The 17,994-nt window shown below is 43.2% G+C and overlaps 1 protein-coding gene across 1 annotated transcript in view; it reads right to left on the bottom strand.

Moving 5' to 3' along the window:
• The window catches only part of FANCG (FA complementation group G), a 176,787-nt gene that overhangs the window by 63,385 nt on the left and 95,408 nt on the right, over nt 1–17,994 (bottom strand). The window contains exon 8 of the mRNA XM_069212638.1: nt 7,139–7,299. Coding sequence (XP_069068739.1) covers nt 7,139–7,299 — 161 coding nt within the window. The remainder of the gene's footprint in view (nt 1–7,138; nt 7,300–17,994) is intronic.

Raw genomic sequence — 17,994 nt, 5'->3', positions numbered from 1 at the left:
ATACATTGTCTCATACAGATGAATTTCCAATAGGTTGCAAACAGTAAATACGTATTCCTTATTGGTAACTTGAATATGTCAGCAAAACCTAGGATGTGCCAGTTTTCCTATTAAACCACATTTTTTTTTCACTTTTACTACTGTCTGAAGCATACAGTATTTAATTTTCCGTTCTATATATATCTGTTGCTCTTGACAACTGTAATTTATGAGCTCTTTCTCATGGTAATTTATAAACGTCATACTTCTTCAAAACATGTTCCTTTACAGCCTCCTTGTCTACCCACAAAACATGTTTCGCTAATCACAAAAGTATTTCTATTGCATCTGGTTCTCTTCATTTAGAACCCCAAAGGTGTTTAGGATGATAAATGAAATGAAAAGAAAAAGGGGATTAGTAAAGTGCACTTAACCAGCAGGTATCAAGGCGCTGCCCCGCAACAGAACACTACTTGAATGTGGGGTCCCTTCTGTATGTTCATTTCATATCTATAGGAGCTTTCTTACAGAAGATCCCATTTGCTACTGCCAGCTTAACATCCTTCAGTATAATCATGTTTAATCATTCCACCAACCTGCTGGTCCATTGCAGAAATAATGCTTGCTTTTTATTTTTCAGTCTATTCTTTAGAATTCACACATAGACTCTGACACAAAATATAACCCATTGTCACACATAACCACAACTCATTTATAAAGTGCATACTGTCACCCAGAGTTTTCACTAAAGGAACTAAAAAAGAAGGCAAGAAGAATTCACCAGAAAATTAACACAATATACCATCAGAACATAATAGTTTTGGCAGAACATAATAATTAAACGGATTCTTTAATTCAGGCACACTTGCTGCAAAAACCATATTACCACCTTCGTTTGTAGCACATTTCATAATTTTCTAGATGAACCAATTAGAATGACAGAGCATCCGCCATATGATGTATCTATTGCTCGCCCCAATCTGCCCACTGGTTCTGAAAAACAATTCCTAGCATTGCATCTTATTTTGTGGTTACATGAAGACATATTAATATTAGCTGAATCACGTTTTTATTCTATTAGTGTTGGCACATGCATAACAATTCTTCATAACATCTTTTTTCAACTATCTAATCTGGACTATGGGGGTCATTACAACCTCGGCGGTCTTTTAACAAGACCGCCGAGGGACCGCCGTGGGGAAGACCGCCAGTAGTGGCGGTTTGCCGCTCGGCGTATTATGACTGTTGGCTGCTCTCCGTCCTTTTTAAGACGGAGAGCCGCCAACAGCCATACTGGCGGGCGGCGGGGAAGTGGAGGTAGCTCCACAGCCACGCCAAAAGAACACCGCCCAGCGAATCACGTCCTGTGATTCGGCGCGACGGTGTTCTGTTGGCGGTGTGGTGTCGGCGGAGCAGCCCCCATGGCTCCTGTCCCCTCCCGGAGGATCGACGGAACAGGTAAGTTGATCGTCCGTTAGGGGAGGGGGGTGGGGGGTGTTGTGTGGGTGCATGGGGGTGTGCGTCTGTGTATGTAGAGGGGGTGTGTGAGTGCGTGTATGCTTGCGGGGGTGTTGCGTGTTTTGGGAATGAGTGCGTGTATGTCTGTATGTATGTCTGTATGGATGTGTGCGTGTATGTCTGTACATGGGTGTGCGTGTCTGACTGTGTGTGTGGATGTAGGCATGTATGTCGGTGTGTGTGCGTGTGTGTGTTGGTGGTGCCTGCGTGCGTGTCATGTGTGTGTGAGTTATGTGATGTTGGGGGTCGGGATGGGGAGGGGGGCCCTGCCACCTTTGGGGGGTGGCAGGGGTGGTGGGGGGCGTAGGGGAGGGAGTCAGGGTGGGGGAGACCCCTATCAGTGCCAGGGAAGGAATTCCCTGGCACTGATAGTGCTTACCGCCATGGATTTCATGGCGGTTCCTACCGATGGAAATCCACGGCGGTAAGCCGGGTCAAAATACCGGCGGCGGTATTGTGACGGCCGCCGGGCTGGAGACCCAGGTCTCCAGCCCAGCGGGCGGAACGGAGAAGCGGCGGATGACCATGGCGGTAACTGCCATGGTCATAATACTGAAAAAAAGACCGCCAGCCTGTTGGCGGTCTTCCCGCCGCTTTAACACCGTCCGCCAGGGTTGTAATGACCCCCTATGTCTCTTTGTGGTGCCCTTTATGCGCTACTATTATTAGTTTCCTATTTTGTCATGTGGAACAAATTTCTCCTTTCCCTAGTTTATCACCACCGATGCTTAATTCGCCCTTTGCTATTAGAAATTTTCCACTTCTGCATAGTTCTTTCACATGTCCCAAGCCACTCATTACTTTCTCTTTAGCCTTCTCTGCCTCATCTTCCTTATTTGCCTTTTCACACTCTCATTTGCTAACAACCAACTTATCACAAATTAACATTATGCAGTAAGACCCTTCTTGGATCTCCTCTTCCACAAACGGAAGCCTTGAAAGACAGTCCTGTGCTTCATTTCTCAATGGTATCAAATACTGAACTTCAAAATGAGACACTGAATTCCCTTCAATTCATTTATGCGCTTGCACATATGAACTAGAGGCTCATGAGTGATCTGATCTTTTCTACAAAGTGACTCCACGTATAAAAAAATGTTACATGTGTTACAGCCAAGCAGCACATAAGTACGTCTGTGCCCATCGTGGAATATTTCTACTCTGCACCCATCAATTATCTTGAAGCAAAACCAACATTCTTTTCATTACTATTCTCCACTTGCATAGACAATGTTCCTAAACTCACATCCAGCATTACTACTGATGTATTTTCTTTTATTTGTTAACATTAAAGCATTGGACCACTGAGAACTGCAAATTTTACTTTCTATTATATACCCAGTTGCATTTGTCACCTCATACAAATTCTACATTTCTCCACATGAATTCTTTCCTTAGTTCAACTCTACCTGTTAATCTGTCCAGAATTGTGAGCCCCACTCACTCTATCTCAAAAAGAAACATAACTTCTCTTTGTTACTGGGCTGAGGAATTTCTTTAATAACCCTGACAACACCCGATTTCAGCTTAATTAATAATACTCCAGAGATGGCATATCCTAGGTCTGTAACTTCAGAAAATCTTTGTATACATTTTCCATTACTGATTGTTCCAGTCTCTGCATTACGTCGCCAAACATTTCATCATATTCAACTTTCATTTTCTCGCTTACTTATAATGTGACTTCTTACAAACACAATACACACTTTCCAAGCCTTTATAAATATTTTGCACTATTCTCTGAAATACTGCTGATAGAAACGCTGGCAGACAAAGCATTCTGCGGTTACGATGCGCCTCAAAAGGAGGTTCAAATGATGTCAAAGATCTTCAGCCCACATGTACATTTACTCACTGGTGTGCTGAGGGCTTATATTCCAAGCAGAATATTTTCCACCTCCCATAATACCCATCATCTCTGATATATTTTGCAGTTGTTGAAGGTATCTACATATACATTAGTTTAATTTGACAGACTGACACATGCATATCACCCCCCCAGGATTTGGGGCTAAAACCATAGGAGCGAGACATTTAGATCATTATATTGACTCTACAACGCACGCTTCCAACAGTTTGTCTATTTCCTTGTGGTTATTCCGTCTTTAAATGAGGACTAGACCTCATCTTGTTCGCCACTCTTCTTACATTTTTCTTCAATTTGATCATGTCAGTGAATCCTTTTAATAATCACAATATATCAGTAAACAGAAGGTACTCAAAGATTGTTTAATGTATAATTATTTACGCAATTGTTGTATTTTGTTCTAAAGTATTCAGATTCAGTGCTATACATAAAGCCTTGTTATGTAAATTTTCCCTGATAACCCTATTCCATTTCAGGTAGTTTCTGCCAATATCAGATATTACAGTATTTTCTCCATATCCTGCCACCTTTTAGTCTGGCTTCAATAATTTATCTACCGTTCCTTCCAATTCTGTACAATTACTACAATTACACTGAATAGACTGCCTAAGACTGAATAAAGATCCACTGATTTTCATTTTCACACTAAAAATGCAAGAAGCTTTTACCACTGAACCAAGACTTTCCACTTTCAGATTTCTACTCCTACTACCTGAGCTCTCATACTCCATCTTCAGCTCATGTATGCTCAATACCACAGTCACCCAGGTTGGAAGTAGCAGGAGATCCCCATTAATGTCTCCTTGCACTGCTGCCTAGCACCTGCTAGGGCCCACCCACGTCTTGCTGATCGTCAACGGAAGCAATCTGTGAGCCAGTTTGCAAACTACCCATAATCCGGTTTGGATTCAGAATGTATCAGGACTTTGTAACATCATCTAACCAGAAAACTGCAATTATTCGCCACTAAGTGGGTTTCTTGTAAGAGGATGAGGGTTGGAATTAGGTCTTGACAGGAACTGTATTACCACTCCCCTTTTCAGAGTGTTCGCAAGTCAGATCGTTCCCAAGTAGTCACAGTTCAAGTGTAGTGCCTTGTTCACCCTGACATCTTCCTCCGTCCTCCCATTTGTGTGCATTTTGTAATGTTGACCCCCTCCCCCCGAAACTTCCCCTTCCTATTGCCTCATGCTGCGAGTGTGGGACAACCCGAGTCCACAATGCCTGAGGTGTCTGTTGTCCTCCCGATACCAACATCAAACCTGAAGGTATTCACTTATGCGCCAGTCCTGTATGCCTTCCCCTTATCACAGGAATGTTACTTGGTCTCGTCAGGCACATGGCGGTGGCGCCTTCCTAGCATCCGGTCTCAGCATCGATTGCCTTCCCTGTTGACTGCTTCCAGTTCAACAGCCTCCTCAGGTTTCGAAGAGGCCCAGTGTGTCGACTCCACCCCTGGAGTCTCCTCTGTTGGTATCTCTACAGTTGCTGATGGTTCCTCTTGTACCGCCACTCCTGGAGATGGTTGTGTACTTCTGTGTCTCTTGATCTTCATCGGCGCCAGCCCTACAGGCACTTCCAGGCCTCTCCCAGGAGTGCAAAAAAACAGGCTTTTCCCCCACCAGATTTCTCGGTTTTGTCAGAAAGAATATCATATACTGTACTTTCCGTAATTCTATCTTGACTTTGTCAAAGTATGTTCGCTTTTCCTGTACCTCTTCTGTAAATTCCAGGAAGACTTTGATTGTTTGATTTTCATACTGCAGTGGGCCATGCTGACAGTCCAATCGCAGGATTGCATTGCGATCTTTAAAATTGAGAATACGGGCTATGATCATCCATGGTCTCGCCCAAGGTTCCAATAGGATCTATTCGGTGACAGGGGTTAGAAAGAGTCTCAGGCCCTAAATATGCATAACCCCCTCCAAGCTCACCCACACTGGTCTTTTACAGTGGGTTGCTCCTGATGCATTTCCAGTTACTCACAGCCGCAAGGCCTGGATGGGAAACAATACACCATGACGTCAGGCAAGGGGGCCCATGCCCACCTCATCAGAGAACATTAAAGATCTCCTTGGTCGCCGTCATGGGTTAGGGCCTCCACGATCAGCTTGCTGGAGCTAGTGCTGGCTTCAGGAGTAGTTTTGTCTCCCAATGACTAAACGCCCTCACACCCTCGCTTCTCTTCAACTTCTACAATCAGAGGGAAGGCATTGACAACATATTTCTGCCTATTACGACCATTCCCAGCAGGCCCTCATGCACCAAGCTCTATTTCGCTTCAGCGTTCAGGCCACCAAGGTCATTAATTTCTGCTGCTTTCATATTTTTGGGGACTTTCTGCTCTTTGGATGTTTAATCTTTCCACTAGCATTCCCTCCTCCAACAGTAGCAATCAAAATCTATGCTAAATGCACTCCTAGCCCAAAACAGCCACTTGCCAAATGCAGGGCCTGCATTCCTCCTTCCTAACAGACACCGAGCAACCATTTCTCTGTAGGATCGATGTACCCAAGCTCACATCTTCTTTCAGCCAGTGCTTTAGTGCATCATTCAATAAGCAGTCTTTCCTTGTCTTCTCAATTTCTTGGTCATGGGCATCAACACTACTGCTACAGGGTGCAATTCAGCAATCCCCCAAACAACTCTCTGAGACTCTCTCAGCCTGCATCGCTCTGCTTTCTTTTATATTTGAGGAAGGCATCTTGCCAGCCTATTTTGTCTGCAACCCTGGGACCATTGTGATGTTCCTAGACAGATGGTGCGTCCCTCGCACTTTACAAGGGAGAATTTCCACAACTGGTGCTTATCTTCTGAACTTCTAAAACGACCTACAAGCTCCGTCTACAACTGCGAGACAGCTCAATCGGAGAGAGAAACTGAGTATGCTCAGCCCTCATGTATGTTCCTATGCACCAAATTCCCTTTTCAAGTAATATTAAAACAAAGACTTTGGTCCTACAGAGGCTGGTCAACTCCTCAATTTCCCTGGTCAACATGTTTCTCAATTCCCCTGGTCAATACGTTTCAGCCATATACTTAAATCAAGGTCTGCAGCTTTCTTCAGGACCTTGATATCTATTCTATACTGACTTTTGTCTAGTTACCATATCACTATGCATTTACTGAACTAGGCAAGAAATGCCAGTGCAGGTATCACACACACAACATATATAATTACAATATTCATGGTTCATCTTAAGCTCATACACAAGATTTAGCACTATCTGGGGAAGGAATGGGCCCCATTGAGGAGGTACATTGGATCTCTTTGTAGTCTCACACACACAGAACCAATCATCTAGCTTTTTCTAGACACACCATTGCCTACTTTGTTGCTTTCTAAGGGCTTTGCCATGGAGTTTTAAGTGTCACATGTATTGTATGAAGAACATTTTGATTACAGATGGCTTTGTTGAAAATACTACTGTAAAGAGCATTTTGTATTATCAGGGTGCTACAGATTCAAAATCTGATCAGGGATACTGTGGCCACACTGAGACATTACACTGGATAAGTATCTCTCATTATGGGGAATTGTAAATTCCTTACAGCAAAGCCTCAACCAATTAGTTAGTATTCAGCTCCTAAGCAAAACAATCACATTTGCATAGTAACTACTAAGAATACTATGATTACAATACTAACATTGCTTCAGGTGAGCCACAGCACATATTCTTCCAACATCAACAACGGAAAGGTGATTTGGCAAAAATGTACACATTTCATTAATAAAGACAGAGCGTAGGCAAGGGCAATGGAGAAGAGATTTACCTTCCAACCTGGAGATATCTCCTTGCTATCAGATACTTCACCTCCAAATGATCATGAGAGCAGAAAATAGTGATTGCGTGTGGGATCTTGACTAGATACTCTGTTCGGACAAGAGAGACAGGGCTGACGGAACTTGCTTCTTGCTTGGAATCATCTAAAGCCTTAAAAGAAAATGAAATGGGATTAGCGTTTTAATTTGGTATGATAAATAGGAGCACTAATTGTTACTGTGGGTATGGTACTTTTAGTCTGTCTGGTTATGACAGGAAGGAACAGTTACTTGCAGTATTAGGCTTTTATCAGGGGTATTTTCATTACATTCATCAACACCTCTGTGCAGGGATGGATTCTAAAAACATCTATTTTCATTCATTTCAGTCAGTGAGAGTCAGACAGCCAGTTCACCCACTGAACAATGAAACTTTTGTCCTTTCTATGTGCATTTTGACTGGAAAATCCTTTTCACACAAGGTGTTTTGGCTTTAACCAGCCTCCAGTGTCTGACTTCCTACTTGTTGTGCCCCCCAACCAAGGGAGACACAGACTAACAGCTGCCAGGTGCAGAAGCATTGCGGCTCCTGTATAGGTAGGAGAGACTGTACACAAGCATGTCGCTGTAGTGTCACTGCCAAGTCAATCTTGTTGAAAGTTCCAAGTCTCCAGTGTGTCTGATGCCACCTTAGTAAAGGTGAGCTGCATGGGGTCAGGCAGATATTTAGTACAGCAGCCACCTTCAACACATGATGATTGCAATGAGTAGTATGTTACTACTTTAAGGCTCACGACCTCAACCTACCACTAAAATGATAACCACTACTTTGATAAGATAAGTGTATAATGCAATTTTCCATTATCTCGACCACACTATGGAAGTCCTACATTTACATCAACGGTGATCATATACCTAACCTAAAATACTCCCTCCACTAAATAGAATCAAATGTAATTAAAATAAATGGACACACAGCCCAACAAGATGTCACCCTGGATGTTACTGAAGGCAACTGCTGATATCCCATGCACAATCCTTATAATTCTGTGAACAACTAATGTGAAAATGTGTTTTATGGCAGAAATGACAGAAGAAATGCTGGTGGGTGCAAAGAGGTAGCAGTAAATAAACATACTGAACCTAGTCAGCTGGCAAGAGCCTGCAAACAAGGGGAAAATGTTGTTGGCAAAATACGGAAAGACTGAGAAGCCACCTGTGGTGAGGGTGGCCTTTGAAAGATGCACCAGTGAGAGTGCCATGGTGGACCAGCCTTTGTCAGTGACATGAAATGGATGCTGCGATGCACCCAAGAAGAATGTGGATGGGGCAGAGCACAAAAAAGAAAAAGGAGGATTAGGGCAGATCTTGATTCTGGCGGCAGATATAGGCTGCTGTGTCTTGCTGGTCCTGGTGGGTAGAGAGTAGGATGGCCCCTGCAAGTGATAGGACGAGCAAAGAAGTGAGGCTGGAGTAGGCCAGCATGGTCAGTAGGCAGAGGGCTGTAGGCATGGGCCAGGACTCGAGGGTCTGAGTATCAGGATGAAGAGGCCATTGCTTGGAGGCTCCTGTTATTAGGAGGGAGGGTGTAAAAAGAAAGACAGACTAGGACAAAAACATACATTAAAACCAGGGAAACACAATAACAAACAGGGAACTGGATAAATGTTGCAAAAAACACAATGTTCCACAAGGGAAATGGTACCAGGCTTTAACTGATGAACCATATCTTTCCAGCAACCCATAAAGGATTTTAAGGCTGACCATATATTGAGGCCAAGTTCACTAGGAAGAAATTTGTTAAATCAGTTTGCTCTCTTATAACATTAGACCTTTCGACCTCATATGTTGGCAACTGGAGGAGGTCATCTTCAGGGCTAACTATTTTAAGTAAGTCATCCGCAAAGGTCTGCCACTATTGCAACTCACTACGGACAGCCTGTAGTAGCAGCTCAAATGTGGCTCAGAGATCCAAAAACAAATTTATATACATATATTGTAAAGGGGGGTGTAGCAAAAGCAGAGGTAGAGGAGACATATGTTTATGTGGTAGGGCAAGCAACGTGGCAAAGCTGCTGGACGTAAATGGCAACATTCAACCATACACTTTCTATTCCAAACACTCCACATTCCAAGTTCTGGAAAGAGGAGATACCACACACACTCCCCCTTCAGAAACACCTTACTTGCTAACCCAGCAAGTTAAAGCTACAGGCACTATGTACATGTAATATTAATAAAATAAGACATTAAACCCATTTACTTTCCACAGAAATAATCATTCAAACATCTTGGCTTGATTACTGATCTTTTGAGCTTATCCTGGTACCCAGAATTTTCCTTTTACAACCAGATGCTTTAGAGCCCCCCCTTCCCACTCCAGTATCACTCTTGGCCACTCTACTCATATTCCACACCGTGGGGGCTGGCACTGCTGGTAAACGAATCACAGAAAATCATGTATTTGCTACAACAGTCAATACCCAACTACTGTATCTTTTTCAATTATTTTTGCTTCACCTTCAGTCACTCATCTCTGAACATTTTGTTCACAATTAGCCACCATGCTCACTAACAAACCTTTGTTTCAAGTATTGGTTAATAAAATCGTTATGTTGTGCATACCATTATATAAATGAGCTGTCCTTTATAATTAAATTAAGCAAAAAAGGCACTTTCATGCTTTCAAGGCTATCAAATCTTTTAGGGGCTGCTGGTGAGACATGATTTTGCTAGATAAAATTTAGAATCATTTTTTATAGAAAGCATTGTTTCCCTTGTTTTGATAAGACCAGAGCCAACAGCCAGACAATCAGCCCAGAAAATGGTATGAGGATCTCAGGGACTGCTCATGGTACCCAACCTAAGATCACTGGTAGCTTTCTGAGCTGTCAATTGAGAAGGAATAGGAGTACTAATGTCTTGCATGACACAACTGATGAGCGCATAACACTGAGATGTTGGAGTTGGATGACGGGAGTGACAGAGTTGGACGTTGGAGGCGGTGCCACGAGCAAGCCGGTGCAAGCAAGCTGGTGCTCTTGTAGTGTAGCAATTTTTAATGTAGCTTTATGCACGTTAGCTTAACGTATTAGGGCTCTGTGCACTTTGCCCTACATGCATTTTATTTAGTCTTGCACTGTTATTTTACAATAACCAGTTTTGCGGTCTTGTTTTATTTCCTTCTATCACACTGTTTAGCTTACTTCAGCACTGTGTTCTCAAACAATACATTTTTGCTCGCTCTGTGCTTCAGTCAAGAATACAGTCTGGTAAATTACCGATAGATGTGGGAGAAGTTTAGTCTTTATGGTTCGTAGACAGTACACATCCTTACGTAGGGTAGAACACCGGTGTGTTAGTTATAAAAACACTTTCTAGTCCCGGTACAGTAAGAGGGAGATTCCGACCAGGAACCCACAACTAGATGCTGACTGCCCTGTTGCAGATGCTGATCCAGATCACAGGCCTTTGCTCAGGTATGAGGGTTGATGTCCTCCCGGGGAAACCAGAAAGGCAGGCTTAGAGCTTCACATGCTGTGCTCAAAATATAACTTAGAGAGAACATAATTTAGTTACAATATGATAGCGTTATTCTTATGTTTCACTCTCCTCGCTACTATTTCAATCTTACTGTGTTGTATGGTTCTGGTTATTGCGGCTAACGCCTTGTTATCTAAAATGCAGTCGTTTTATTAAACCAATCTTTAAAACTCAAACTGCCTTTGTCATTTATATATGAGACCGCACTTTGTACGAGAGAACTGGTTGTGACCTGAGTGACCACGACTTCCCTGGGAAGTACTAAGATGTCATGCGCTTGGCTGCCCAATTGTCTCTTCCCTTTGGGAGAGATGAGGCACTGCTAGTTAGCCGGAGCATAACCCAGATTTGGGGTGACAAGGGTCCTTCACTGTGGGTCAGACTTAGTCTCCCACACTGTGAACCATCCTGCCTACGCGACATGGCGCTGCCAACACTTGGTCTGGCTCTAATTTTCGGGTCCACCAGTTTATCTCGGTCTCATATAATATAATGATCCCTCAGTTCCTTTAGCGGAGACGTCCGTAGCACTGAGGATTTTCACCACTGCGGATGGTTGTTCAAGCTTGAACCTTAAAAGGAAAGACCCCGTCTTGGTGTGCCTTCTCTGAACTCTCGCTGTTTTTCTAATGGCAAATCCCCAGGTAATACAAATAGCTCTTAATATGAGACAAACGCTCACAGCACATCTGCTAGCAAATGGTCTTAAGATCCAGGGTGGTCCAGTCACGTTTGTGGTGGCCGCCCACGCAGTCTATAGAACAGAACATTTTTACTCTTGGGTCACATTTCCAGCAGTTGATGGAAACACAAATACATTCCACACATATACAGTTGCGAACATGTCTGGGCAGTACAGGGCGTACACGTACTTGGAGATACCTCTATCTTATCAAGAACATAATAATTGGCTTGATGGCGCCCTACCCCATACCATATTACCAGTAAGATTAGGTCCACTTAGCAATGATAGTCCTACCTGGCCTTTACTGGCCACATATACACCACATCCTGCAGTTGCAAATATGGCGGTGGCTGAAGTTCGATGTTTGTATACAGTCTTAACGGCTACATATAGACGCTTAGTACAATTTTTGATGCAGACACTAAATACAAACCCAGCGCGTGCTGCTCCAGCACAACCACATGCAGTAGCACCAGGTATAAACCCGGTGACAGTACACTCTATTATGGGTAAAGTCCCAGCAAAACGGGAGGAGACTCCATTTTGGCTGGCACAGAATATTAATACGCTGGAGGCAGTATTTCCCCATACGGGACCTCAGGACAAACATAGAATACTAACTATGTGTTTACCCTTTGGGATGGTTCCCACAGTGGAACATTGTAATACATGGGGCACGGTGTTTGCTGTGCACCTATACAACGGCACACAGTACACTGACATTGGCCAACCTACCGGAAGTGCTTTAACAAATTCAGAATGAATACGGGGCAGCCCCGGCCTTAGATTTAGGAATGCAACTGATGGGCAGCTTTGCCACGGTTTCTTCAATAATCCTAAGTAATCTTAAAGGGGAAGCAGTTGCACTTGCGGTGCGCATGCGTCTTCGTGACGTCCCTCAACAAGATCAGGAGCGTGAACTGCCTAAAATACTAACGGAAACGTATTCCAGTATTGGTCGTGGTAGCCTAGGGGCTAGAACACAAAAACCTCGATTAAGAAAATTAGTAAAGAAAATGCTAAACAGCAACCTGAGGGTAATAACAAGCGCTGGGAGAAAAAAACAACAAACACCTAAAAAAGAAAGGGGAGAATCTCCATGTACGGAGACCCCGCAGAATAGGTATAATCTCAGAAATAGAGATAATATAAAAACTCCTGATAGATATCAATATACTGATACACCCCAATCTTGTTCCTTTCAGGACTCATCGGAAAAGAGAAATGAGAGAGGTGGGCGGTCAGAGTGGAGAACAGAGTACGTGAAACCGAGACAGGAATCGCAACGCTCTTCAGAGGTTTCTGTCAAGAAGGAAGAGAAATCAATACAACAAAAACAACAGTTTAAAAAGAAAAAGGTGGTGGCAGTCTCAATTAGACATGCCACTCAGGAAGAGAGTTCTCTTGAAGAACAAGACATGGGCACTAGCACTGCTAGACAGCGCGGCAGAGGTCACAGTAGTTCGTCAGAATCTTCTAGAGCATCTGGAGGTGAAAGCAACTGATGACTTCATACAAGTTGAAACAGCAGATATGCGTGTCTCCGAGCCCGATAGGGTGTATACGGTGATGTTACAATTGGAAGGAGACATTGAGCGCACCTTACACGCAATCTTTTGGGATCATGTAGTTAAGATATATGACATCTTGCTGGCTGAACAAGATTGGCCGCCTGATTTTGTCCCCACCTGCCCAGCTGGGGAGGAGGTTATTAGACCTTCCTTCTCGCCCCTTGTTCCAGGGGAACTCGCAGAGTCCTACTGCATCAAATGGGCTCTAGCACAAGCACCTGCCTTATATAGAAATCACGCAGGGTGGGACAGGGATTCTCCATATCATATAATTCCGATTAAAGGTGAACCTCAGCCACAACGCAGTATCCCATAAAACATGAAGTAAGGACACCGGTGAGAGAAATACTTACACAATTAGAATACCAGGGAGTAGTTGAACCCTGTGTCTCACCGATGAATAGTCCCTTATTCCCTGTAGCTAAGCCAGACCATTCATATAGAATAGTCTTAGACTACAGACATTTGTACGGACATACACGTACATATGCTATACAGAATTCACATAGCGCTGCACTGATGAGCAACATATTGCGGAAAAAATATAAAACTACTTTGGATATCTCGAATGGATTCTTCTGCCAGAATATTGCACCGGAAAGCAGGGATTTAACAAGCTTTAGCGCGTTAGGCTCCCAGAAAAAATTCTGTTGTTTGCCTCAGGGGTATAAGAACAGCCCAGGACTGTTTGCAGCTCGTTTGACTGAAATGTTACACGAGTTGGACCCTGAAGCGTTGTCATATGTGGATGATATATATCTCACGGATAACGAGTTGCTACAACATTTAAGACGGGTAACCCGCATTGTTGTAGGGTTTGCTGAAGTCGGCTACAAATTTAACTTTAAAAAATCGAAAATTGCCTTCCTCAGCGTCATATTCTTGGGATATGAGCTGTCGAATGAAGGTAAGAGCCTAGCGCCACAATTCTTAGAAAAGTGGGCACAGTTGCAACCACCAAATACGATTAAGAAACTCCAATCGTTGTTGGGCTTTCTCAATTTTGGCAGAACATACATTCCTGATTATGCTACACGCATAAAACCTTTATATGAATTAATACGTCCTGATTTTTCAAGCAAATTTTGGACAATTGAACATACACATACTCTTCGGGAGTTACAAGCAGATATGCTGGCAGCAAAACATCTACATACACGGGACAATAGGACGCATTTGGTCATCAGGGTGATAGCTGGGGCCATTGGGTTTACTTATGTCGCATTTAATGAAGGTGAGACAGTCCTGATTGGATACAAGTCACACTTGTATTCTGCTGTTGAACAACTATTTGCACCCACGGAGAAGATACTCACTGCTGTACAAATGGCTGTTATTAAAGAAAGACCTCTTGCCCAGGGAAAACGCATTATTGTAGTTTCTCCTATTCCGGCCCTCGAGGCTGTTACAAAAGCTAGCGTACCGAACGCAAAAGCACTTCATCCAAGATGGAGACAATGGGCTACGTCTTTGACAGCCACTGATGTAGACTACATTTTTGACCCAAAGTTACAAACTCAGGAATTTCTGCAACGAGAAGTTGAATATCCAGTCCCCGCTGACACATTGCCTATTGATCAATATCAAGTAGTCATGTATACCGATGGCTCTGCGCAACTGGCGATTGGGACGAAACACCAATATTCGGCTGCATGTGCAGTAGTGAGCGGCTATATGGAGGGGGAGAAGTTCTGCCCCCGACATACTTATACACAGACCTTAGGGGATTGTACAGCTCAATTAGCTGAGCTAAAAGCTCTACTGCTGGCACTAGAACATACAGATCCGACGCAGTTCACACTGACTGTTTGTGATTCGTATTATTGCGTCCAGTCTTTTAATGAATATCTACATTACTGGCGCTTGAATGGGTTCAGAGATTCAAAAGGCAACACCATAAAACACAGACTACTGTAGGGGAGGGTAGCAGACTTGAAAGAGACTCTACCCAAAGTCCATGTTGTACATACACTTGGACACCAGCGCGTTGGAATACACGTTGCTGGAAATACTTTGGCTGATGAAGCCGCAAAGTCAGCAGTGGCAGTTGCCACTGTAGCTGCAGTGACTCGTTCGTGTTCCAAACCAGACACAGAGATTATGGCTGCCATAAAAGCTACGGTTGATGGCACGCCTTATCCTAAAGGATTTCTTAATAAATACCACTACTTCATGGAAAGTATGCTGAACACTGAAGTTAAAATTCCTAGCGCAGGCGTACGCGACATCCCAAATAAAGCTGTAAGACCACAATTGATTAAAGCAGCGCATGAGGGAGTGCCATCTGCACATGCTGGCGTGGCCGCTACAATTTCGCTATTACAGGCCCGTTACTGGTGGCCTGGTCTCTATAAAGAGACTAAGCAGTATGTCCTTTGTTGTGACATCTGTCAACAAATTAAAGTTTCAACAGCTATGCGCCCACCGCAGACACCCCTCTTAATATCCAACAGACCATTACAATGTGTGTACTTGGATCATTGTGGTCCACTAACACCAGATAGTGCATACAAATATATACTAGTCGCTGTTGATTCTTGCTCCAGATTTGTATGGGTGTGGCCACAGCGCATGGCTGACGCTCGGACTGTTATTAAAGATTTGCGAGTCTTTGTCGGTACATATGCAGTTGTGGCATTCCATTCGGACCAGGGCCCTGCTTTTGCCTCAAGGGCATTCAGGGACACCATGGCTTCTTTGGGGGTCCAGATCCAGTACTCATCTCCATTTCATCCCGAGGAAATTCTGTTGTGGAGCGGTTAAACCGTGATTTAAAGCAATCCTTAACAGCCAGGGTCTTAGGTACGGGTGGTAGTTGGCTAACCCACCTGTATGGAGTTCAGAGAGCACTCAATACCCTGCCTAGAAGGTCCCTGGGGGGTCATACTTCATATGAGTACCTGTTCGGAACACGAATGTTTGTTCCGGATCTTGATGGTCCTGGTGTGGAGGCGGCAGAAACGCCTTTTGACATAACTGATCGTGTCACTGTTTTGCAGGAATTACAGCAGTTCCGTGAAGATAACTCTTCTAAAAGTGCCGCCTCCACAGGAATTAAGGATGTGTCAGTAACACCTACCGGCTGGATTCCCAGAGTTGGGGATCTTGTGCGTGAAAAGGTCGCAGTGAAAAAATAATTTGGCCCTTCTTATCGAGCACCAGTCCCTGTGTTGGGGATACACAGAACGAGAACTGTTATTTTACCACCATTGCCAGGTGCCAAAGAAAATCGCTTTGTTTCCATTGACAATGTCAAGTTACAACATGTGGCCGATTCTACACAGCAGACCAAGAGGAACGTCCAATAGTTCCCGAATCCCTCTCACTACTGGGGAAGATGTTCCGCTTCAAGTTATCTATACCAACACTGTTGGCTCTCCGAGCTTGGGGAGGGTGGATGATGATCTTGCGATAGTTCCACTGACAACAAATAACTTAGAAACCTTTGATGAAGTCAACATGACTATTGACGTGACGGATGGTGCTATCTACAGTGTGCCACCGCGAGAAACACCAACTCCTCCATTGAATACGGCGACACCTTTTACACAAACTGCCTCTGGTTATTTTGCCAACAACGATGGTCTATCGGACTCGTTTGCCTCATCGACTACTGACCTGTCAGGTCCACGTAAGCTGATGTGTTGGCTTCAAAATACATATTTAGTTTTTCGATGGAATTATCTGTGGCTCTTATTGACTATACTAGAATTTTTTCTTTGGATTAAGTTTGTAATTACCTTTTTTCTGTTGATACATGGTCATTTTCTTCCTGAGAGATCAGCAGTTGAACAGGTGGAGGAGGTGTTGAAACCACATTTTTCATCACATAAGGTCCGAAGAGACTTGTCCTTTGTGAACATTTCTGCAGTACCAATTCTGGATGGGATTGTGTTGGATAAAGTGATGTTTGATATATACGGTCCCACTGAGATAATTCAAATATCGTATGTCCTAAAGTTATCTATGAATGATATAGTAATACCAGGCATTGTATCTAATGATTGGGATGTGAAGACAGTGGATTCAATGATGACAGAATTGCAATATTATACTGTTTATGAAAATGAAGATGTTTACCAGTTTAAAGACAATTATGGTGACATGTTTTGCTATAATTATTATGGGTACCCTTTCATCCACAAAGCAAGTAGTCCAAAACCATATTTGACTATACACAATGGGAACATTGCCCAACTCCCCCACAAGGGAGTTCCAAAACTTACTTTGATAAATTTACGTATGTTTCTGGGCATCATCAAATGAATGCTAAGTCATAATATTTTAGGTTAACTCCGTCTAAAGATAAACAAATGATGTTGACTAACACGAAATTCATATATTCAGATTCCTTTGTTTCCCGACTGTCAATTGAAGGTTATGAATATTGGTCAAAAAATATTGATTTGAAAAGTGTTTGGGGAACAAAACATTGGCAAACTAAGGGTAGAGAAACATTGTTTAGAGCATGTCTCATTCCCATCCAAATGATTTTTTTAAATGAAACAGTACAACAGACTAACTGTTTAGGCTTAGCCACAATCAGAGAATTGAACATGCCTAGTATACCTGTCCCTGCAAAAATTAATAATTGGCAGAAATACGTCAATGCCACTTTTAGTGAACTTACCGAATGGGTCCAGAATGGTACATTTAACACTTCATTGATACGTCCAGGCGGGTGGTTATTGTGGCCCATAGACACCAATGGGTGTCATCAACGTTTTGTCACCTCCTCGGGGGTTTTCCGGACAAGTAGGTCAGACCCTCGCTATATATCACCAGAACATGCTGAAATAATTACTACATATAGTGTGGGAAAATTGTGCCAACAATGGTTCAAATCATCCTCGCTAAATGCAGTTAAGACACATCTCACTCTCCTGTCTAATAACACTGACTTACAAGACTTTTTGTCAGGCCCGAAGACACCACGTAGGAAGCATTTTGTGTATGAAGTATACAATGAAATATGGAAACTTTCCAAACAAGAGGCTGCAGCCCGGTTAAGGCAGACAGATCAGGAAAATCTGAAAGAGGCATTAGCTGTTGTGGATAATGGAATTCA

Source organism: Pleurodeles waltl, chromosome 1_1, assembly GCF_031143425.1.
Source record: "Pleurodeles waltl isolate 20211129_DDA chromosome 1_1, aPleWal1.hap1.20221129, whole genome shotgun sequence".
Classification (NCBI taxonomy): Eukaryota; Metazoa; Chordata; class Amphibia; order Caudata; family Salamandridae; genus Pleurodeles; species Pleurodeles waltl.
The sequence above is the reverse complement of the archived record's forward strand: the minus strand, read 5'-3'. Positions and strand labels throughout refer to the sequence as shown.